This window comes from Carcharodon carcharias, chromosome 25, assembly GCF_017639515.1.
Source record: "Carcharodon carcharias isolate sCarCar2 chromosome 25, sCarCar2.pri, whole genome shotgun sequence".
Classification (NCBI taxonomy): domain Eukaryota; kingdom Metazoa; phylum Chordata; class Chondrichthyes; order Lamniformes; family Lamnidae; genus Carcharodon; species Carcharodon carcharias.
Window position 1 is genome coordinate 19,508,868 of NC_054491.1, and position 23,536 is coordinate 19,532,403.

General features: G+C 42.1%; 1 protein-coding gene across 5 annotated transcripts in view; it reads right to left on the bottom strand.

The window, feature by feature from the left end:
- zbtb16a (zinc finger and BTB domain containing 16a) overlaps positions 1-23,536 on the bottom strand; it is a 258,249-nt gene that overhangs the window by 121,048 nt on the left and 113,665 nt on the right. For all 5 annotated transcript variants that reach the window (XM_041174105.1, XM_041174109.1, XM_041174104.1 and 2 more), the window contains exon 3: positions 22,880-22,977. In XM_041174105.1, coding sequence (XP_041030039.1) covers positions 22,880-22,977 — 98 coding nt within the window. The remainder of the gene's footprint in view (positions 1-22,879; positions 22,978-23,536) is intronic.

The window sequence follows — 23,536 nt, forward strand, 5'->3', positions numbered from 1 at the left end:
ATGAAAAAGAGAGTTGCTTCAGTGCTGGATCTTCATTGGTTTCTTTAATTATTCTGGCAGCCAGGAATAGGTCAAGGCTCTCGGTATTTCACCCAGTGCAATTTGAAGTAACTATTTTCCCTCCCAAGCTCGGTCTGCCTTTAATATTACCTCAACACATAATGACAGGCTATTGGGATTCTACCTACCCTGATTTCAATGAGTTGTGATTGAGCTGCAGAAGCCCCAAGATGTCAAAAATAAAAAAACCCAATGGATAAGCCTCCAGGGTGGGAAAGTATCAAATTAATATCATGTTGCAATACACCTTCCCTCAGTTCAGGTCAGATCAACAGCTGGGAACTTTCTGACCCTCAGAACATGGAGTATTTTTTACCCACAGACTCAAACTTAAGAGAAAGGAGCAGATTCACTGAGTCTTGCAAAAAAAAAGTCCGCTCGTGAAGACATTCACACATGATACAAAGAAACTAACCAAGCAAATAAGCCAACCCGAGGGTTTGTTATTTGAATCTATATCAACAGCCTTGCCGAGGGGAGCTAACTTAGTGCATGCTTGAGACACTGGAAATACCTGAAAACATGTTTCCAAGAAAAGAACACACCCTTTAACGAGCGTTTCCTCGATGAATTTCAGTTTACCGTCCCGAATTAAGTGACACGCCCTGTGCCTCAGGAGCTCTACGGCTGCCTAACCAGGGGATCCTGAAAGGGGATCACTGAAGCTCACCAAAGAGAAGGTTAGCAACGTTTTCCCACTTGTCTGTCGGTGAAAGGCTAGATAGAGCAGACACTCGAAACAGCAAACATAGCCAGTAAATGAACATCTTCCTAACTGACACTCCGGAGCATTTCAATGCCCTTGAGGCAGAGGGCAAAGCCCTGTGAAATTGGACCATTTTGCCTCCAGGAAACGGACAAGATAAAGTCCAGTTTTGCACGCTCCCCAGTCCCTCTGTACTTCCATAAATAATCAATCACTTGGATGGGGTACCTCTGGGACAGCAAAACGATGTTTGGTGTTTGTAATGCCAGTGGGGCAATTCCATCCACTAATAATGCAATCGGAGAAAATGACCCTATTTATTTAGGAGGACAAAGAAATTGTATACATTAATCAATACACAAAATAAAAATTTATTTAGCCTGGTCACTAATATTTACAGCTTTTCTTTTTATTAAAATACTATATAACAATAATTCTCAGCTTGCAAAGCAAAAGGCCCTTGTCTGAAGCAACAATTCTTCATGTTGATCAGGAAAAGGTTGTCATCTTAAGCTAAGATTCTTTCTGCAACCTCCCTTGGACAGACCACCAGCCCTGGGAGAGAAAGGAAACAGCAGGCACTCTGTGCAGAGTTTCCTGGCTGCAGAAACGAGATCTTGTCAAAAGAAAAATACAAATCCATTCTAGCCTGAGGCAGCTCTCTCAATCTATTTTCTGCTCAGCTAGTTTTAACTGAAGTTATTATGAGTCATTAAAACACTCGCTAGCCTGTGGAAGTTAGCCAATTACACTTTTTAATTTAGCCTTCTCTCTACCCTACCCCAGACCACAACCCCACCCCCACACCACGATTACTTTCCTTCCCTACCGCGTACTCTACAGCTTCTTAGTTTTGTTGCTCTTAACCCAATTTAGCAGCGAGGAAGAGATTCTGATTCATGTAAAACCCACTGCACAAAGGAATTCTTACTGGGCTTATTGTGTCAGCTGCAACCACAACTCTCCACCCAGACAACCTTTCTGAAATGCTACAGTCCATCAAATAAACATACCCTGGCAAGGTGGGGAAAAATAAATTTCATCTACTGATTTATTGCCACATTTCCCTCCCACCCTGATTTAAGGAGCAGCTTTTCATTTCTCTGGAAAGGTGTACTCAAGTCACAAAAAGACCCTTTCCTCCTCCCCATTCCCCCTTTAATGAAAAACCCATGACGCTCGTCAATGTCCCAGGCAGTCAGGTAAGTGTCTTGCAGAAAACATACACACTTCAAGGGAAATTGCAGCAAGTGGTTATGTTACTGGACGCAAAATACAGAGGAATTCAAATCCCCACCTTGGGAGCTTGATCATTTGAATTCAATTTTTAAAATTGCTGGAAGCAAGAAGCTGGCATCAGTAAAAGTGACCATGAGGCTGTTGGATTGTCATTAAAAACCCAAGGGTAGGAACCCCTGAAGGAAGTTCTTACACAACCTGGCATATGTGCAACACCAGATCCACACTAACAGCTTGGATTCTTACCAGCTCTCTGAAGTAGCCTGGCAAGACACTTCGTCACTGCAAAGGGGCTGACCCACTGTTACCTTCCCATGGGCAACTGGGAATTGGAAATAAATGACAATTTGGCTGATGACTCCTACAGCCCACCAATTAACTTAAATAGAATAAGCTTAATTGGGACCAGGCTGGAAGTTACAAATAAAGCACGTTTCAGAAATAAAAACAGAAGATACTGGAAATACTCGGTAGGTCATGGCAGTATCTTTGGATCCAGAAACTGAGGGTAATGTTTCAGGTCAATGATCTTTAATCTGAACTTACAAAACGTTATTGATTTGAAATGTTAAAACTCTTTCCCTCTCCACAGATGCTGACTGACCTGTTGAGTATTTCCAGCATTTTCTGTTTTTATTTCAGGTTTCTAACATCTGCAGTGTTTTGCTTTTGTCAAACAAATTTTTGATGTTTGGTGTGGCCTCAGTACTCAGAGCTAAAGGAGGCAAAACACCAAGAAATGCCATTCATCGGTGGCTCTTGACATTGAAAGTATGTGGAGAAGACTGCTGCCTTTTTTTTTAAATTCATTTGTGGGATGTGAGCATTGCTGGCAACGTTGCCCATCCCTAATTGCCCTTGAGGTGGTGACGAGCTGCCTTCTTGAACCGCTACAGTCCATGTGATGTAGGGGCACTCAGTGCTGATACGGAGGGAGTTCCAGGAGTTTGGCCCAGCCACAGTGAAGGAATGGCAGTATATTTCCAAGTCAGGATGGTGTGTAACTTGGAGGGGAATTTGCAGGTGGTACATTAGCATGCGCCTCCTGCCCTCGTCCTTCTAGGTGACAGAGGTTGCAGTTTTGGAAGGTGCTGTGGAAGGAGCATTGACAAGTTGTTGCAGTGCATCTTGTAGGTGACACACTCTGCCGCTGTGCAGTGATAGAGGGGGTGAACGTTTAAGGTGGCGGATGGGGTGCTAGATGATCCCGTGTTGTAATGATAGCATGGGCCCTGAGGGATTGAGCATGGATGAGAGAAATTGGAGGATCGTTCATTTTAACGAAAGGGCATTTCTGACAGGGATGATGGATACATAGCTCACCCAATTATAGCAATATCTTGGTTATTCAACTACTGAATGTTCACTTTGACCCAAGAGACATTGAACATTATTGCAGGAACAAATTAACCATTGTGGCCAGAGAATTTGAAAATGATTATCAGGGCCCCTGCAATCTCTTCCCTTGACTCCCACAGCAGCCTGGGATACATTTCATCTGGGCCTGGGGATTTATCCACTTTTAAGCCCGTTAAAATTAACCATTTTCATGTTTCCCACAAAAATGTCCTTCCTTTTGCTTTGGAGGAAACATGCTCCTATAAGGGTAGGGCCAAGTCCAGAGAACACTGGATGTCGAGGAATGTACAGGAGTGGATAAGGAAAAAAGGGAAGCTTATGATTGATACCGAGGGGTCAAAACAGCAGAAGCCCTATAGTATATGGAGTGCAGGGGGTGACTTAAAAAATAAATTAGGAAAGCAAAGAGGGGGCATGAAAAAACACTGGTGGGTAAGAGAGAGGAAAACCCAAAGGCATTTTATAAGTATATTAGGGGCAAGAGGATAACTAGGGAAAGAGTAGGGCCCATTAGGGACCAAAGTAGCAATCTGAGAGAGGAGCCGGAAGACCTAGGTGAGATTTTAAATGAGAATTTTGCATCTGTGTTCACTAGACAAGGACGATATAGGTATAGAAATCCGGCAGGTGGGCTGTGATATACTTGAACAAATGAGCATTAAGGGGGAGGAGGTATTAGCGGTTTTAGAGGGCTTAAAAGTGGATAAATCCCCAGGCCCAGATGAGATGTTTCCCAGGCTGTTGTGGGAAGCAAGGGAGGAGATTTCAGGGTCCCTGACATTAATCTTCAAATCCTCTCTGGCCACAGAAGAAGTGCTAGAGGACTTGAGGACAGCTAATGTGGTACCAGCATTCAAGAAGGGTGGTAGGGATAAACTATGGAACTATAGGCCAGTGAGTCTAAAATCAGTGGTAGGGAAACTTTTGGAAAAGATGCTGAGGGACAGAATTAATCTCCACTTGGGGAGGCAGGGATTAATCAAGGATAGTCAGCATGGCTTTGTCAGGGGGAGATCATGTCTAACAAATTTGACTGAATTTTTCAAGGTGATGACTTGGTGTGTAGAAGAGGATATTGTAGTTGATGTAATCTACATGGACTTTAGTAAGGCTTTTGACAAGGGATTGCATGGGAGACTGGTCAAGAAGGTAAGAGCCCATGAGATCCAGGGCAATTTAGCAAATTGGACCCAAAATTAGCTTAGTGGCAGGTTGCAGAGGATAATGGTCGAAGGTCATTTTTTGTGACTGGAAGCCTGTGTCCAGCGGCATACCACAGGGTTCGGTGCTGGGTCACTTGCTGTTTGTAGTGTACATTAATCAAAAGACTGGAGTACAAAATCTAGGCTGATAATCCTATTGCAGTACTGCTGGAGCACTGCACTGTTGCAGGTGTTATCTTTCAAATGAGATGTTAAATTGGAACACTCTTCTGCTTTCTCAAGTGAACGTAAAGGATCCCATGGCACTGTAGAAAAGAGATATGTGGTAATTACTGTGTCGCTGTTTATGGCAGCTTGCTGTGTACAAATTAGCTGCTGCATTTGCTGAATTTCAGTGACTGAGCTGCTATAAGATGCTTTGGGATATTCGGAGGTCATGAAAGGTGCTATAAAAACTCTAAGTTCTTTCTTTCACACCTTAAGAATGGCCACTTGAATGAGGAACCAGAAGATTGCTGGGGTTGCATGCAGCATTGCAGACTAGCAAAGTGCTATTGTCTTCAGGAGAGGAGTGGAGAAGGTTAGGTAATTAAGAAGCATGAGGAGGGAACTTATTGGAAGTCCTCTTGAATTGCTCCTGTCTCAGCGCAGGATGAGGGTTAAAATAACAAGTGAGCAACAGAATGAAGCTCTGTTTTATACTGGACCCATGTCATTGTATGCCAAAGCTGGCTAGCATCCAAGGAGCAACTTAAAGGTTTTACTGTAACTAAACACAGCATTCTAGAGATAGAGATCACTGAAACAAGAGCTAGGTTAATGTCACTGCAAAGGAAAATACACACAACAAAATTACGAGTAATGCTATCTTGTGTAATTAGTTAAAATATTTACAAAATAATGCTAAATTTGGCTTGGAAAACTCAAAGTGAGTCATTACCTTCAAGATAAGAGGAGGAGAGAAAGAAAGGAAATAAAGCTGGGTGAGAAATCTTTGCTTTCTTTTGTTGTGACAGTGCCTAGATTAGCAGCTTATTACTGCTCTTAGAGTACTGGCACTCAAATATTTGTGACCAGATAATCATAGTGCACAGAAGGCAGCCATTCACTCCATCATGTCTGTACTGGCTCTTTGAAAAAGCTATCCAGTTTTCCTACAGAACCCGCCCGCCCCCCTACCCCACCCCCCAAGCCTTGAAGGTGTCCCCTCTTCAAGTATTTATCTAATTCCCTTTTGAAAATTCTGATAGGAAAGAACAGTGTAAATCGACAATGAGGCTCCTGTTTGAAATATAATTTTGGTGATTAGCTGAACTCCCACAAGTCTGCCCAAACCTTAGTTATTGATCACCTATTTAGCACACTATTCCTGCGCCTTCCTGGGCAAGTAGTAAACACCTGTTGTCTCATATGATGCCCCTCTCTCCACTCATTCCTCCTCCCTCTCTGTCCATTTAATTAGTGCTACTACACCCATTGATCCTTTGAACTTTCCTTTCTTATCCCTCTTAATCACATTGCCGGTGTCCTCTTCATGTCAAAATCAAGGCTTCCTCTGTACAGTCGTCTGTTCCAACTTGTAACAAATCAGCTTCCTTACTACCTCAGACCAGCGTTCCTTCCACAGCCATTTAAGGCTTTGCAACTTTAATGTTACTCAATTACAACTTGATCATTTTAACCTCATTTCTCTTGCTCTTCAATCTTGCAACACAAACCTTGGCTCATCACCCAAGATAATTCAAGTGAGAGAATTTTGGGAGAACATCATCCACTCAAGTTCTGTCGAAGGGTCATGAGGACTCGAAACGTCAACTCTTTTCTTCTCCGCCGATGCCGCCAGACCTGCTGAGTTTTTCCAGGTAATTCTGTTTTTGTACGCGATACTGAATACTGCTTTGGATTCCAACACCAACTAATTGTCATAACAAACATAAAACGTGGTGTAGCTAGTCCAGGACCTGGGTCAACGCCAAGAGTTTAAAATACCAAACTTTCTTATAAATTCCAGTTCTGATGCTTGAGAACACAAATCAAGGTAGGTGAAAATTCAAACAAACCTTTCCTTAATATACTGGGATCCCAAAACTTAACAATTATAAAATGTAGAAAAATATAGGCTGAACTCTCGGCATTCACCCAGCATTGTCTAACAGGAATCATTGACTACTCACAGGTGTAACTAGGGTGTGTTTTTCAGCCACATGCAATAGTAGTAAACCCCTTGAAAACAAATGACTATTTTATTTTTTATACATGGCACCGCAAACCCCTAAAGTATATTCTCCTGCTAAATAAGAGTTAAAGTGGCCCAAAGAATGAAACAAATTATTCCACTGGGCGTGCCAATGAGGTTTCAAGCAAGTGAAGGAGATCTGATCAAATGGATATGCCCAAAGCATAACGCGATCCACAGTGATCTGCTCTTGGATCAGCAAGGCAGGGCATGCAGCATCTCCAGCTTGTGGAGGGTAACTTCCAAAGCAGCACTGCCTCAGCATAATGTTTAGAAAATTGGGTCCCAAAACTAGACTGTCACACCAAAACTAGCCCGAAGGCTGACACCATCCTGGGCTCTCATACTGTTGTGGTTCTTAATGCAGACAGTTCAGGCATGTTTCGAAAACTATCGACGACCTCTGCACACACTGCAGAAACACCCTCAGATCATTGAGCCAACATGGAGGGGAGGCCTAAAAGGCAAGGCTTCAACAACACTTAACAGCAAGTGTACATTGCTCCTGAAGTTGCACTCAGCTGACAGAAATAGGGGTAATATCTGCTGTCACTGTAATGAGGTTTAGAAGTGAGGAAGAGGGAGACAAATGATGACTCTCAAAATGATCATCTACCCAAGTGAACCATTGACTGTGGCGAAGAAACTATTAAAAAAAAAGAAAATTTAACAAAAACTTAAAGAGGGACAAAGTGATAGAAAGATTCACTGATGGGATGAGATGAATTGGAAGGACAGGAGGCTCATGCGAAACTTAAACAAGGACCAATTGACCCATTGTTGTGCTGTAAATTCCACGCAAACCGTCCGCACTTCTCGGTAGCATTTAAGGCTGACATCATTGTGTAAACATGCCTCAGTGTAGTATGGATTGTGCAAAGAATAATTGAAGATCGACTGCTCAAAAGCAAAAGCAGCTGGTCGTCTTTGATTAGAGCTTTACCCACTGTAAAACAGTAAATGTTTAAATGGGTTTGCTAAGCCATTTTACGGTATCGTGCAAGTGTATAAAACTCTCATTTGTTATTATATTCTGTGTGTACACAAACAATCTAGAAATTAAAAAACTCTACATGCTGTTACTACATAGGGTTGTAAATCACTTCACTGTACAATTGAAACTATTTAATTTACTATAAAGATAGATGGACTTGCATTTATATAGTGACTTTCACAGCCTCAGGACATATCAAAGTGCTTTACAGCCAATTAAGTGCTTTTTTTTCCTAAAAGAAAAGTGTATCCAGTGTTGCAATGTAGGAAATGCAGTAGCCAATTTGCACACAGCAAGCTCCCACAAACAGCAATGTAATAATGGTCAGATAATCTGTTTTGTTTATAAGAAAAGTTTTGTTTGAGGGATAAATATTGGCCAAGACTCTAGGGAGAACTCCCCTGCTCTTCTTTGAAATGGTTCCTTTCTATTCATTCTTTCACATTCACCCAAGAGATGGCATCTCCAACAGTGCAGCACTCCCTCAGTATTGTACTGGAGTGTCAGTCTAGACTTTTGTCCTCAAGTTATAAAAGGTAAGGTTTTATCCCTCAGGAGCAAGAACATGCCCACAGAGCTTAAATGAATTTGCCACAAAGTCGCTATTTTCTAAATTTTGTTGCAACGTTTTGTGTTCCATTCCGCAGATTCAGGCTTTACGATATTTTGAAGATTGTGTCTTTTTTGAAAACCTGTTTCAACTTCCACAAATGGAAGCACCATATAGGAGGGGCATGCTGAGAAGGGGAATGTGATTTCAGTGTGAGCTGTCAAAAGGCTTTTATAGCAAGGCTTTGATTCCCAAACTATAATTATTTTCAAAAATATACTTTATTCATAAAATTTACAATAGTATATCAATTCTTGCAATGGTGCTGAATTCTGGTACCAAATTTAAAATTCAACATACTGGACTCACTTGAATTCGCCATCATTGGTCATGAGCTTGCAATACTGTGACCACCTTACTCCATTATTTGCATTTACGTTCTACACATTTCACTTTACACATTACATAAGGTGCAAAACACATCAATTTCTTCCAATGCTGTATGTTACTGACTACTTTTACAATTACAGTTAATGTTTACATGTCAAACATACAACCCAAAGGGTTTTACCCAGTTTCCAGCCCCTCAGTGTGCCACGGCTGAAAGGCCTCAGGCAGTGGCCAGTCCCCATTGCAGTGGCTGCCCCAAGCTTTAATACGTCCCTCAATAAGTAGTCCTGGACCTTGGAATGTGCCAGTCTGCAATTCTTGGCCGTGGACAGCTCTTTCCACTGGAAGACCAGCCTGTTTCTATCAAACTATGTCACCACCAAGTAAGGACAGCCGCAATCCACCTTTCCACAGGTAGGATTCCCAATTCCCAACAGGGTCAGCTGTAACATCATTGGAGTGAGGTGTGTTAATAAGGAGAGCTCATTTCTTCTCCAAATGGATATGAGTGTCCATTTGCAAGTGTGCATACAGTAAACAGCACATGCTTAAGGTGGTAAAATTATATGTATAATCGGGTACACACTTTGTAGGTTACTTAAGGCGTGTAGAGCATGAATAGCATACTGGCCATGTTTATTCCCAGTACAGCACCTTCTCATAAACAAATGTTCCAGCTTTTAAAACCTCCATGAATTTCAGAGCCTTGACCTGAGTGTTCAGTAATCCCATTAACAACTGTTAACAGCCTAGCTCTGCTGACAGATAGGAAAGATCCTTGTAGAAACAAACTCTCTCAGATTGGAATCAGACTGCTTAACTCTTAGAGGTTCGAACGGTGAAATTTACCTCGTGAGAAATTCAAATCCGCTCCTGCAGCACTACCATTCACATTTTTGCTTCATTGTTGTTTTGGAGGATGTAGTTTAAGCAGAGTTGCTCACACCCATATTGTCAAGGGTCACAATCCCAATCTACATGTTAGTCGTGGTGCAGTGCGTTGCACTCATTTCATAGCCAGGAGGCTGTGGGTTAAGTCTGACCCCAGAGACTTGAGCACGCAATTTAGGCCGACACTCCCACTGGTGGTTCTGAGGGTGAGCTCCACTGCCTGAAATGCTATCGTTAATGTTGAACCCAGACCTTTCAAGTAGATGTAAAAGATCCCACAGCACTATCTGAAGGACAGCAAGGGGGTTCTCCTAGTGCCCTGGCCAATATTTATGCCTCAACCAATATCACCAAAACAGATTATATGGTTGTCGTTGAGAGAGATAACTGTACACAAACTGGTTGCTGAGTTTTCTACAACAATGGCAATGTTTCAAATGTGCTTTGAACTGAGGTTGTGAAAAGCATTAAAGGTAATGAGGGAGTTAGATCTCAAATGACACTCAGGCTGTGTTAAGAGTGCTACTACTCTGTTTAGAATTCTCATGTCCAGCGCATACCCACATATCTGAAAGTCAAAATAACAGAAAAGCAAAGAAAACCAGTCATTTCCCGGTGAAAGTTATCTGGCCGGGCTACAGTGTCCCCTCTAACAATAGCAATCAGAACTTAAACAACTGCCAAATAGCTCATCACTAGTCCACCCCAATTAGCCTCACAATGTGCCTATTTGCATTACTTCCCCACAGGACTATTTGGGCAGTGGTCTTAAAACACAAGCACCACTCCAACATACCATCCCACACGATCCAGACCACATATTACTAGCGACATCATGGACTGGCCCAAAATATTATGACTGTAATTAATCACAATATGTTCCTAGAGTCTTCTGCTCCAAAAAAAGACAATAGACTCACATGCAATTGGTTTCCTGCTTCTATCTTGATTACAAACCAACAATCCAACTATTTGGTTACTCATTTTAATAGCAACCTGCGGGATGTCACAATGATTGGAAATAAGTTCAAGGAGGAGGAAATCAAGCAGTTGTTTAGGGAACAGCTGGGGATTCAAAAGCCTGTAGATCAGTGCTTCCCAAACATTTTTTCTGCTGTGACCCCATTTTAATGCTTCACACTTGGTGCAATCCCAGAGTGAAAATTGAGGAGCGGTGGCTGGGGAGGTTAGCGGAGGGGAGATAAAGAATTGATGATCATGGTGGGGGGTTCAAACAGCAGCAATACAGGCACAAAAGAACAACTAAGCACCTAACATGTTGCAGGTTCTGTTGACATCAACGATTGGCCCTCAGAGCTCATTGAACTAGGCCAGACTGACAGGCAAAAAGAAACTTCCCCCATTAATGGGTCCTCACAGCTGAGCCCAGGGTGGTCAAATCTGAGTTTCCACTCCACAGCTGCAGTTGCTGCCTTGGAACTTGCGACCACCAATTGCTCATCCCATGACCCCACTGGACGTCATGAGCCACAGAATGGGAACAACTGCTGTGGATTATTGGAGGAAGGAGAGACAGAGCAAGGCAAGAAATTCTACAGGTTCAAGGTGTGAAGAGGTGAAGGCAGGTTTGGAGGCAGAGAAAGTGATTACGCAAGCATGAGCCAAAGAGAAAGAGTAAGGCTCCAGAAGTATTGTGGTCAGTTCTGGACAGGACACTTTAAGAAAGATGTCGTGGCCTTAGAGAATGCAGAGGAGATTGACTAGAATCTATCTCGGATCAAAGACTTCAGTTATGTGGTGAGGCTACAGAGGCTGGCACTGTTGTCCTTACGGCAGAGAGAATTAAATGGAGATTAGATAGAAGGGTCCAAAATCATGAGGGGTTTTAATATAGCGGGGAGGAGCTGTTTCCAGTCACAGATGACCAGAGTTATGGATTCAAGATGATTGGCAAAAGAATCAGAGTCAACATAAGAAAAGAAAATTACACAGTGAGTTATGATCTGGAACGCACTGCCTGTGGAAGTAGATTCAATATTAACTTTCAAAAAGGAATTGGATTAACACTTTAATTGGGCAAAATTTACAGGGCTATGCAGAAAGAGCCGTGGGAGTGGGCCTATTTGGTCAGCTCTTTCAAAAAGCTAGCACAGATGCAATGGCCTGAATGGCCTCCTATCTCATTCTGCAAGTCTGTGCAAGAGAAAAAAAAGCAGACAGAGAGAGGGGGTGCAAAAAACCATAGGCAAGAGAGGGATTGTTCGTCAGATGAGCTATTTTGCATCCAGCCACAAGGGAGAAGTTGATAAGATGACAATGGTTGATGTCAATGTGAAAAAAAGGAAGAGAGAGGGGGAGGAGAAGTTTGTGGGTGGAAGTTGAAAAAAAGGGTTTGGAAACCACTATTAGAGATAGTTTAAAACCACATGGATTGAAAAATGTTGCACCATCATTTTGGACATATTTCGACATGCAGGGGCCTTATTATGTTTTACAGATTAAATGTTCACCAGAAAGTGGTACTACCTAATGTGCCTCCTTGCTGTAAAACACCAATGCAAGCTGTTGAACAATTACAAACTAAAGGCATTGTTATCAAATCACATTTTTAATGGGACCCTATACTGTGCAGTCTAACTCTATTCATGCATTATGCAAGCCACATAATTTGGCATGGGGAATAAGCACATTTAGTTCATGTCTTCATGTGAAATCTTCAGCGTCAGCCAAGGCAGTACTTAAGTGAAGTGGGGAGGGCAAGTGAGAAAGGGTTCCCACTTCCGGCCAGTGACCCCTTGTTGGAAGATGATAGCATTAGACCTGGCTGATGTGTGCTCTGCTTTTGGTAGCGTGCCAATGCTCAATTGGCAGAGTGGCCACTTCGGTGAAGTATTGGAAGCAGCCTGTGCCCATGCAACCATTCCCTATTAAGAGTCAGTGCCTTCAGGAAAATAGGCAAATTTAGTCAGGGGGGGGAAGGAGAGAAAGAGGGGAAAATCACATTACACACGTAGGAACTCTACATGCATCTCCCTTCAAGGTGAAGCTCCCCCTGTTATTGAACCAGTTAAGCTCTCACCACCGCCACAGTGAAACTTGCTGACAACCCAGTAAACTTAAAAAGAAACAGTGCATTGAATCCAAAAAGGAATGGGCCTGTGGCTGTATTACAGCACACTGTGTACTGCGCTGCCCATAAAGCTCGCAGCAGCCAACAGGCACTGCTGCATCCATTCAACCTCTCAACAATGTACTCTGTGCTGCATGCAAAAGAGGGAGCCACGCGCGTTGAGCTGAATACCAAATCACCCCATTACAGTGCAAGGCCCTCGCTTCTTAGCAACGATTGGATTTAAATTATCATCACTGCTACCAGCAGCAGCCAAAACAGAAGCTGGGATGGAGGGGGTTGGGGGGGGGTGGGGGGTGGGGGGGAATCTATTTTTTTTTCAAAACTGCCACTTCAGGCCATGTCCATTTTTTTTGTTGTGTATAGTTTACAAAAGCAACAGAAGAGTTCACCGTCACTCTAATTCTATTCCTCACCCTCCCTCCCCCTCTCCTCCTTTTTCCAGTAGTCTTGCTTTGGAGTCTCTTCAAGCTGATTAATTTAGGTTTGGTACAGCATGTTCCTGTACACAGCTGTGAGCTGTCATAAACTCCATAGAATACTGGCTGAACATTCAGATCCGCCGGCAGCCTATGACATCATTCCAAGGATATGGCTGAATCTCGGCCAAGCTGAAAGGAGCCTTTGGCTTTTTCCAAGCTCTCTCTCTCTCTCTCTCTCCCTTTAAAAAAAATACGAAGCGGCAAGGCAGTGTTTACATTATTTCTGAAGGGAACATTTAAAGAAAGGATAAAGTGGATGTAAACATTGAATGCTTTTGTAAGAACGGGTCCCACTTGCTTTCATTCATAGAAAATGCATCAACGAGAAGTTACATTGTCCTCACATGGCTCAGTTGCAGGGGGTGGGGGATACCATGGAATAAGGTTGTCACAGTCTCACTGGGCCCCAGACTATGGAAGGGAAAAGAAAAATGAAAGAGCTTGCTTTTCTATGGCGTCCTTCACAAGCACCAGATGGCACAAGGCCCATCACAGCCAATGTTGCACTTTTGAAGTGTAGCCACTGCTGTAATGTTAGGAAAGATGGCAACCAATTTACACACAGCAAACTCCCACAAACAGCAATGCGATAATAACCAGGTTCGGCTATTTTTAGTCATGTTGACTGAGAGAGAAATATTATCCAGAGCTGGGGATAACTCTCCCCCTTTGTCTTTGAAATTGTGCCATGAAATCTTTTGATCTCAGAGGGGGCAACATGGCCTCAGTTTTAACGTCCTATTTGAAAGACAGTATCTCAAAGTGCTGCACACTCAGTGCTGTACTGGAGAGTCAGCCTCGATTTTTCAAGTTCAAGTCTCTGACATGGGATTTTGAACACAAATCTTCCAATTCAGAGACAAGGGTGCTCTCCACTGCGCCACGGCTGAGAGAGAAAGGAATTGAAAGTAAAACCTGACATGGCTCTTGTTCCAGATTAATAGAGACTGTTGCGGGAAAGAGCATCTACGTGGCACTAAGTGAGGACAAGATCAAACCTGGATTGGAAGCCCTGCATGATCAAATAGCCTGGAATATTCATTCATGGGACTTGCTCATAAAAGAAACACTTAGGCAACACTGAAGGCCAAAGTACTCTCCCATTATGCCAAGACAGGAAGAGAGAGAAAAGAATTCTTGTGGCAAAGAGAAACATTATTTGACTCGACGATCAATTAATTTCAGCTCAGACATGCATACCTCCAAGAAACTGGAGATGCTAGAAACAGGTTACTTTGCTACTTTTTTGGTCAAGGAATAATTTTTTTTTAAGCTGAAGAGCAGCCCAGTTCTCCCAGCAATTTTCCCTCCCCACGGAAAGTGACCAAACCCCTATTCTGTGGTGGCACAGCAACAGTGATTGAGCAGCAAAGAGATGGCTCAAAAGGTTCCCAGAATGTAGACAGATCACCCCAATGTTCCTTAGATGTCGAAATGGCAAAGGTAACCAACAGCTTGAAAGCAAGAAGTTAGAGACAAATACTTTCAAGCCCTGGTTCACAGAGGGAAAAAGCATTTCTAGCAACATGTGAAATGGATTTGGCTACACGAACCTAGTTCCTAATGCGAATGACCCTACAGCATAAAGTTCTGCACAACATGGTATTTCATGATTAATGCTGTTCAGTAAGATGACAGAGAAGTCTGATGTAAGGATGGAAAATATCATAAAGAAACAGTAACACAAATAGTTTTCATGCAAGTGTTGAGACTGTTGGTGGCAGAGATAGACACTAGCTTTTTGATGGAGTGGAGAGGGGACAGGATTTATTGAAGACAAATTATTGACCTAGTTAATTGGCCAATCAGCAGGAGAGACAGAAACAATGGCCTCTAATTGGCAGGGTATGACCAGTTTGGCCTCAGTCATTCCCCATGTAACTTAGGCGATGGGATAGAAAGTCACCTACAAAAGTTTGCCATTGATAAAGATAGGAGGTATTGCAAGCCATGCAAATGGAATGAAGCAAAATATTACAAGATGACATTGATATATGACAGAATGAGCGAAATGGTGGCAAACAGGTTTCAATGTAGGCAAATATGGAGATCATCCACTTTGGACCTAAAATGGTGCAGCAGAGTATTTTCTAAATTGAAAAGCTAGAAACAGAGGAGATCAAAAGCGACCTGGGGTCCAGGTACATAGATCGTTAAAATGTAATGGACAGATACAAAACATAATCAAAAAGACCAATGGAACGAAGGCCTTTCTATATAAAAGACACGAATACAAGGGGGTAGAGAAGTCATGCTTCAGCTACACAAAGCCCTGGTTAGACCACAACTGGAGTTACTGTGAGCACCTTAGGGAGGATATAATGACAATGAAGGAGTGCAGTGTAGGTTTACTGAATAATGCCTGGACTCCAAGGAGTGAATAAAAAGGAGAGATTACATAAATGAGGTTTGTATTCCCTGGCAGTTGAGAAAGTTAAGAAGTGAATCTAATCAAAGTTTAAAAGATATTAAGGGGGGCAGATAAAGTCGGATGGAGATTATTTCTGCTGTTATGGGCGGGAGGTCTAGGACTAGACAGCTTACCCAAAAATCAGAGCCAGGCCTTTCAGCAGTGAAGTTAGGAAACAAATCTACATGCAAATAGAAGAAGAAATTTGCAACTTCCTTACACAAACGGCAACCAATGCTAGATTAATTGTTCTATTTAAAATCAGAGATTGATAGATTTCTATTAACCAAAGAGCTTTAGGGATATGGGGAAAAAGACTGGTGTATGGAGTTAGGATGCAGATCAGTCATGATCTGCAGTGATGAAACATGTTCGAGGGGCAAAATGGCCTCCTCCTGTTCCTATGTACACAAGGTATCAGAATGAACTAGGTCAAACAAAAGATCTTTTCCTCTCCATCATCTCTCGCATGTTCTGGGTGCAACCGTGCAACCCTTGACCTGGCAATATTTGGTGTGTATTCTGGGTGCTTGAAGTTGAACGAGTTCTATTCCTATATAACTCACTCCATTTTCATTTAATGTCTCCTTGCCCAGCGGTATGAGTACAAATTTCACCCTTCGAAACGTGGGCTGCATCGGAACATAAATAAAGGCAGCAGTAGGACATATAGCCCTCAAGTCTGCTCCGCCCTTTGACAAAATCATGGCTGATGATCTGTCCCAACTCCACTTTCTCACCCGACCATCACATCAGTGGCTGGAGCGTGTGCTTTGAGCTGTGCAACAGGGCCAAAATGCTGGCACACACAGGTCTATCTCCGGTTATAGGAGCAATTAGAATTGACATGTTAAGAAAGCATTATGTAACATATTTATTGACATACAACTAAAAGTACATTGACCTCGGAGTGATTTGTTTTCTATAGATCGTCAATGACATGGCTGTTTCATGTAACGAAGGAGTTCTGTTGATTTGTTTCCACAATATAGTTTGAGTCATTGCAAGGAAGAGAGAGTACACTTTGTACTTTGTGAAGGGAATGACAATTATAGATAGCTCCTCGAGGGAAATAAACCACACACAAAAAAAAAAATCTGCTGCTGGCTTCATTTAAAATGTAACACTCCAAAGGCATGGCTAATGCAACAGCAGTGAAATTAGTCACAAGGCTGAGTTGGCGATAGGCAACATGCTTTTCTCTACAGATGTTAAGAATAGTGTTATGCTGTCCACTTGGAGCGAGAATGTCACAAATTGTCTAATAAGTACACAAGATCTGCAGATGCACAAGCGAGATGCCAATGAATTATCAGTGCCAGTCTGACCTGTAACGCTGAAAGATTGTTCAAAAGCCTCCAGCGTAGCAGGTCACAGCTCACGTGGTATTGCATTGCCAATGGTCCATTGCACAACAGGACGGCTGTGGTCAATTCTGGCCTTAATGTTCTGATTGCACCATCACGTAGTCTGATCCTTCTTTTCAAATTCCTCACTCCTCCTTTAGCTCTACAATCCTCCTCCAATTCTGGCCCTTGCACATCCCCGGTTTCCTTTGCTTCACTGTTTGCTGATGTGCCTTCAGCTGGCCCAAAGCTCTGGGATTCCCTGCTAAAACCTCTCTGGCACCCACTCCTCTAAGATTCTCCTGAAAATTTAGCTTTTTGGCCAAGCTTTTGATCACCCCACTATCCTAATTTCATTTTCCATGGCTCAGTGTCAAATTTTGTCTGATTACACTGCTGTGAAGCACCTTGGGATGTTTTACTATTAAAGTGCTACATAAATGCAAGTTGTTTTTGAGGTAGACAGCTCCACAACTGAACTAGCATAAGTTAGTGAGCAAACAGATATACGATTGCTTGAATGACACACAGCCATGCTTGCACAGTACATTATATAATAGCTTTCCCAAATTCTACTGACCAAACCATTTGGGGCAACCATTTCACCTTTCCGAAAATCTTAGGAAGCAATAGGAGGCTATTCCATGAGGCTGTTCCACCATTCAATTAGATCATGGTTACCCTGGTTCCGTTAACACTTAATTACACTGGCATAACAAAAATCTATCAAACTCAGTTTTGAAAATGTTCAATTGACCCCCATCCCCTATTTCATTTTCTTTTGGCTTGGGAGGAAGGGTTTCGGATTTCCACTATCCTTTGTGAAGGAGTGCTTTCTGAATGGTCTAGCTCTAACTTTAAGGTTATGTCCCCTTGTCCTGGATTCTACCCTGCTCCTGCCAACACCAAATAGTTTCTCACCATCTACATTGCCAGCTCCTTTAATCATCTTAATTTAAATCATCGTCCGCTGTTGTTAACACAACATATGAAATTAACATGGGGAACCTCATTGCAAATTACTGGCTGATAAATGACCAGAAAGTTATCCACTTAGCTGAAGAGCTGGCTCTGTAGATTATAATGCATTATATTAAAAATTGCGATATGGTTAAATACAAGATTAATGCAAACCTCGAATCATTCAGCAATCGTGGCAGAATGAACATTATCTAAAGGCGATACTTGAATATTCAATACCTACAGTATGATTCATTAACAACCTTCTGCTTCAGCTAAAGGAAGCATAATTCATCTACCCACAGGGCATGAAGATTAAAAGGGTATGCAGAGTCAGTGATGGACGATGTGACCTTTCTGATGTCACAAGCCACTAGGAATTTATGTTACAAGAAGGCAATACATGGGGCCAACAGAAAGCAGGCTAAATCTAATCCATATAAGATAAAGAACCAAAATATTAATAGTGCATCCCATGGTCATTCATATTCACCCACAAATCTTTAAGAGAAAATCATGAGTTTAATTTTCTTTCAAAGGGTTCTAATCTTGTTCGACATTAGAGCCATTTGAAATGGTGAGTAAACCAGCTAACGCATCACGACTGCAACAAAATTTGAGTATTTAAAGCATTAAAACAATCAAACTGGAGATAATTTTCAGCTGACATTCCAGCGCCTTCTGAGGGGGTGCTAAATCGAGTCCATGTCATCCTGATCATAGAGGACTATTTGAAGAGGAGGGAATTCTCCCAGTACTCTGGCCAACATTCCACTCCTAACACAAGTAAACTGGGTGGTTGCAGTTTTTGGGGTCTTCCCTTGTGCTTAAATAGCTGCTATAGTTACATACGTAACAGTACCACAGTTCAGTGTAAACCTCAATGCACGCCCTGACATTTCCATGAGACAGAAGGCACTATACAAACGCTAGTCTTTCTTCAAACCAAAGGATTGACAAGATGATAAAGATTTTATTTTCAATATTGATCAATGTTTGAAGGACAGTGCACCATAATTGCATTAAAGCCACCGCAACTCTTCATGCTAGTTCCTACTCCAAATATTCTTGATCAAACTTCAAACCTGTTGAGCTCTCCACCTCTTCCTCATAAACAGCTTATGCATTTGATAAAAATCAATGCTTGATGTTGCCCTAAGTCTTCTGTCCCACTCTTTCCAATCTTAGTCATCTCCTGCACTGTGGCCTTCACCTAGGTTTCTCATTGCAGAAATAAAATGCACTGTACAAAAAGGACTCAGCGCCAGTAGTTACAGGTTCAAGTTTAAAGGACTCTAGCTCCACACTCTCTTCCCAAGCCCCAATCCTGTTATCACTCCAGAGTTAAACCTGCAGAAGTTTCAGTTCCAAGCCAACTTTCAAAGCTTGGATTCTGATGTCCAATGCTGATATCAACACTAGCATTAAGAGATCTGCAAATGCTCAGTTCCAAACCTGCAAAGAACTGTTTGAAATTCTAAAGTGTCAAGAATAGGGGGAAAAAACCAAACATAAAAGTAGTCTGATTTGGAAGCAATGTCACATTGCTGTCTTTAGGGGAAAATGAGGGGTCATCAGCCCCTCTACTTTTTAAACATATGTTTTTTTTCCCCACCCCTCTATTCCACCTATTTTTCTCCCAGCACTTTACCACTTCTCCCATCAAGACTTTTACCCTCATAAGAGCAAATTGAATCAGTGCTCTTCACCTTTCCCAATTCTGCCTTCATCCTCAGTGCAGACAACTACACAGGGAATAACTAGAATTTGTGATCCTGTTGAAGGCTCATTTGTACCAGAGTAAAGGACTAGTCACCCACTTACCCTCTGAACATGGGACCCAGCATATACCATTGTGTCCCATCTCAACAAAACAAATACTCACTTAAAGATCAGCTTAGAGTCAGGTGAGAAGCCGGCTGTTGTGAACTCAAACTCCCAAGTGTTTTCTTTTAATTGAGATTAAGTGTGAAACTCAAGTAAAGAGGCAAAATTCAGGAACCACAATGATTTGAAAAAAAAGCATAGGAAAGACCACATGATCTAATGGTGCTGAGCTGATGCTTCCAAAGCGTATCAGAGTCATAACAGCACAGGAGGCGGCCATTCTGCTCATCAAATCCATGCTCGTCCTCTGCAAAGCAATCCAGTCAGTCTTATCCCCCTCCCCCTATCTCCGTAGCCCTGAAAGTTTATTTCCCTCAAATGCCTATCCCAATTTCCTTCTGAAATAATTGATTAGCTCAACTTCCATTAACCTTGCAGACAAGAAGCTCCAGGTCATTACCACTTGCTTCAACTTGATTTATTTGGGTAAATATGTCGTTAAACAACAATGCTAAGTAATTGATGCTCGAGATTTCAATACATTACTTTGTTTGCTTTATACAAGTCATCACTGATGAAAAAATAAAAAGGAATTATGTAACAAAAATGTGCGTGTGTTTTAAAAACCTGAATTCAAACAACTTGTTATACTTATTCAGGATTATACAGGTACCTAATTAACAGATGGGACAATCTGAAGTATTTGAACAGCACCGGACAAACTCGGGATTCATGCAAAACCTCTTGGGCAGGCAAGCAAAAAGATTCTTGTCTTTGTGCTCTGAGGAGGGGACCTCACTGCAGGCGTCAGCTCCTCCTCCGGGGTGGAGGGCCAACTTCTTCCCCTCATCTTTCTTCTCTTGCGGCCTGGGCTCTTTGGGTCCCTTGGGCATCTTCACTTTCTTCGACTGCAGTTCTGCAAACTCCCCGACATCAAACTGTGCCAGAACCGTGAAAATTCTGTGCTGCTGTTGCAGTGGCTAAAACATTGCTTCTCATGCTATTAGTATGTTAACCTGAACTTAGCCGAATTTCAGATAATTTAAGTTATTAGGATGCTTTAAGTGCTGCTAGAAAAATTTAAATGGCTTGGGACACCTAAAGTTATATGTAGGAGGGAGGGGGAACAAAGGTGTAGGAAACTCCTAGGTTATTTGAAGTTCAGGAAAACATGGGAGCAGAAGATCGTGCAATGAGTCCTCATTTTAAGATAGCAATTGGAGGATGAGGAGGAGTCTGTGGGAAAGGGTATCTGAAGTTAGAAGGAAAAGGGGACAAAGTTCAGAAAAACAATGACCAGAATGTGATAAAGAAAGGTGCCAGACAAAAAGCTATTGAGCTCTGAAGGGCCATACGGGCTCAACATGTTAACTCTGTTTTTCTCCCCACAGATGCTGTCAGACCTGCTGAGTTTTTCAAACATTTTCTGTTTTTATTTCAGATCGCCAGCATCCACAGTATTTTACTTTTATTGTTAAAAAGCTGCTGGCTGTTGCCCAAAAGGTAGGTCATTGGAGAAATTCTCCTTCAAGTAAGATACACCAAAACCTACTTAGCAACCTCAAGTGCTGACAAAGACTAACCAATTGTTTGCAAAACAAAACCATCATGTTTTCAGGATTTCAAATAATGTTGCCACGAATAATCTTGGTGAATGTATATTTTAAAATGTTGTGGAGCTAAACGTTGCTCTCAAAAGTGTTAAATTCACAAAACAGCAAGCCTGGCATGTGTGTGTGTTATATTTCTGATCAGGCATCTGAAATATTGAGCGTGGAACAAGCAAAAACAGTTTGATGTCCTGGTGATTGTTCAATCTCATTGCAACTGCGACTATTCATTGAGTTCTGCTCCAAGAGGCACCAGTGTTTGACTCAAGGACCAACACTGATGTCAAGCTTGTGAACAGATAGAAGTGTATAAAAGCTAAAGGTAGCCAGACACCCAAAAATGTGTGTAAAAGATGGAATACAGGAGAGAGACTCTAGCGAAATTAGTTCTAAGTCAAGCAAGGCAATCCATTGTAATGAGGCAACATAGCGTGTTCATTATTTTATATCATTGCACAAAGTTGGAAATAAGTGAAGCCAAATCATAACTAATGTTCTATATGTTCACCTGATGAGAAATAAAGCAGTTTAAAATGATACATGTCAACTCTCAACTCACCAAAGCCATGGGATCCTTAATACCTGCCTTTACCACAGGGTTTTTGTTAATAAACGCTGACACAAGGATTAGAATTTAGAAAAGTTACAGCGTGGAATATTGATGCTTGGCAAGACAGCAGGCAGGACCTCTGTTTAACATCTCATCTAACTGATAGACATCATCCCGGCAGTATACATTCACTCGACAATGATCTCCCAAAGACTCTCACTGGTCACTGCCAAAGCAGATCAGGTTGCATAGCGTTCGCTCTATAAAACAGGTTATTCTGTCCAAACAATCTATTTATCAGTGTTTATTCTCCACACAAGCCTCTTCCCAACTTATTTCATTACATACCCTTTTCTTCATTTCTCCTTCACGTATGTGACAATTGTCCCTCAGCCAATAATTGATGATCATGTTATTATCGCTTTGGTGATTATGGGAGCTTGCTGTGCACAAATTGACCACCATATTTCCTATGTGACTACAGTGACCACGCATTTTTTTTTTTAAAAGAAAAGTGCCTCTGGACATTGAGGCTGTGAAAGATGCTGTAGAACTGCAAATTCTTACTTTCTTCATTAGAAACATGAGGCATATTTGGCACAAAGTAAAATGCAGGAAAATAGTTTGTAACAGGGTTTATTTGTTAAAAGTTTAACAAAAAAAATATTAACCGCACTAGCAGGTTGCCAACTTCATATGTGGAAAAAAATCAAAACTGTTTTGTTTACAGCACAGGAAACCTGCTTGCTCCTTCCCCCAGACTATGACAAATTTGGCACAAGGCTCACTGTACATACTGTACCCACAGGGTTGGCTCCAAGCCCAGGCTGGCGTCCTGCCAGCTCCACAACAACAAGTGTCGTCAGCCAGAACAAGCCACAGGGAAGGGAGGGGGAGCTGAAATAGACACCACAATGTACAGAGCATACCACAGTTTGCTTTTTTCTTTTTCAAATTGCAGAAATTCCTCTTTTATGTCTCAAAACGAGAGAGAAATTACGTGATCCATGGTTACCTGAATGCGAAAGCAGATGCATCCGTAGCCGTAAGCTGTCCAGGAATCGTTTACCACATAGTTCGCACCCATAGGTCCTCATTCCGCTGTGCAGCTTCCTACAGAATAAGGTGGTTGTGGGGGGTGGGGGGGGCGGGGGGGGGCGCGGAAGGGAGGGGGAAGAGAGAAAATAAGAGCATCAATAAGCAACTTCATCAGACATTGCTTCCCCCATCTCATTAATCTCTTTTTAGGCACCTGCAGCAGTTATGGCTGTTTTGTGCTTTTGCTTACATCACCGAATATAGTTGCTGGGCATTTTCAATCCACCACAGAGTAAATATAAAAGACAAATCAACCAACATGCTTCAAAGTTGAGCAGCACACTCAATTCATCACCTGAAATAGCTCCTAGCAACAAAAGCAAACCTGTAAAACACAAACACTTCACATTTCGGTCCTATGGGGTTAATTGCTTTCATTATGCATAAAGCTTGATTGAAAAAAAGAACTAAAATCCAAACTTGCGAGGCTGATGTTTTGCAGCAGTTTGACTATATATGGAAGGGTAACATCTCTGCTCACAAAACTCTTCAGGAGGAGAGCTGCAGCCTCACCAACATCATCCTCGTCAGACAGCAGGCTATATGAAAAAGGAATTCCGACAAGTGAGTAACC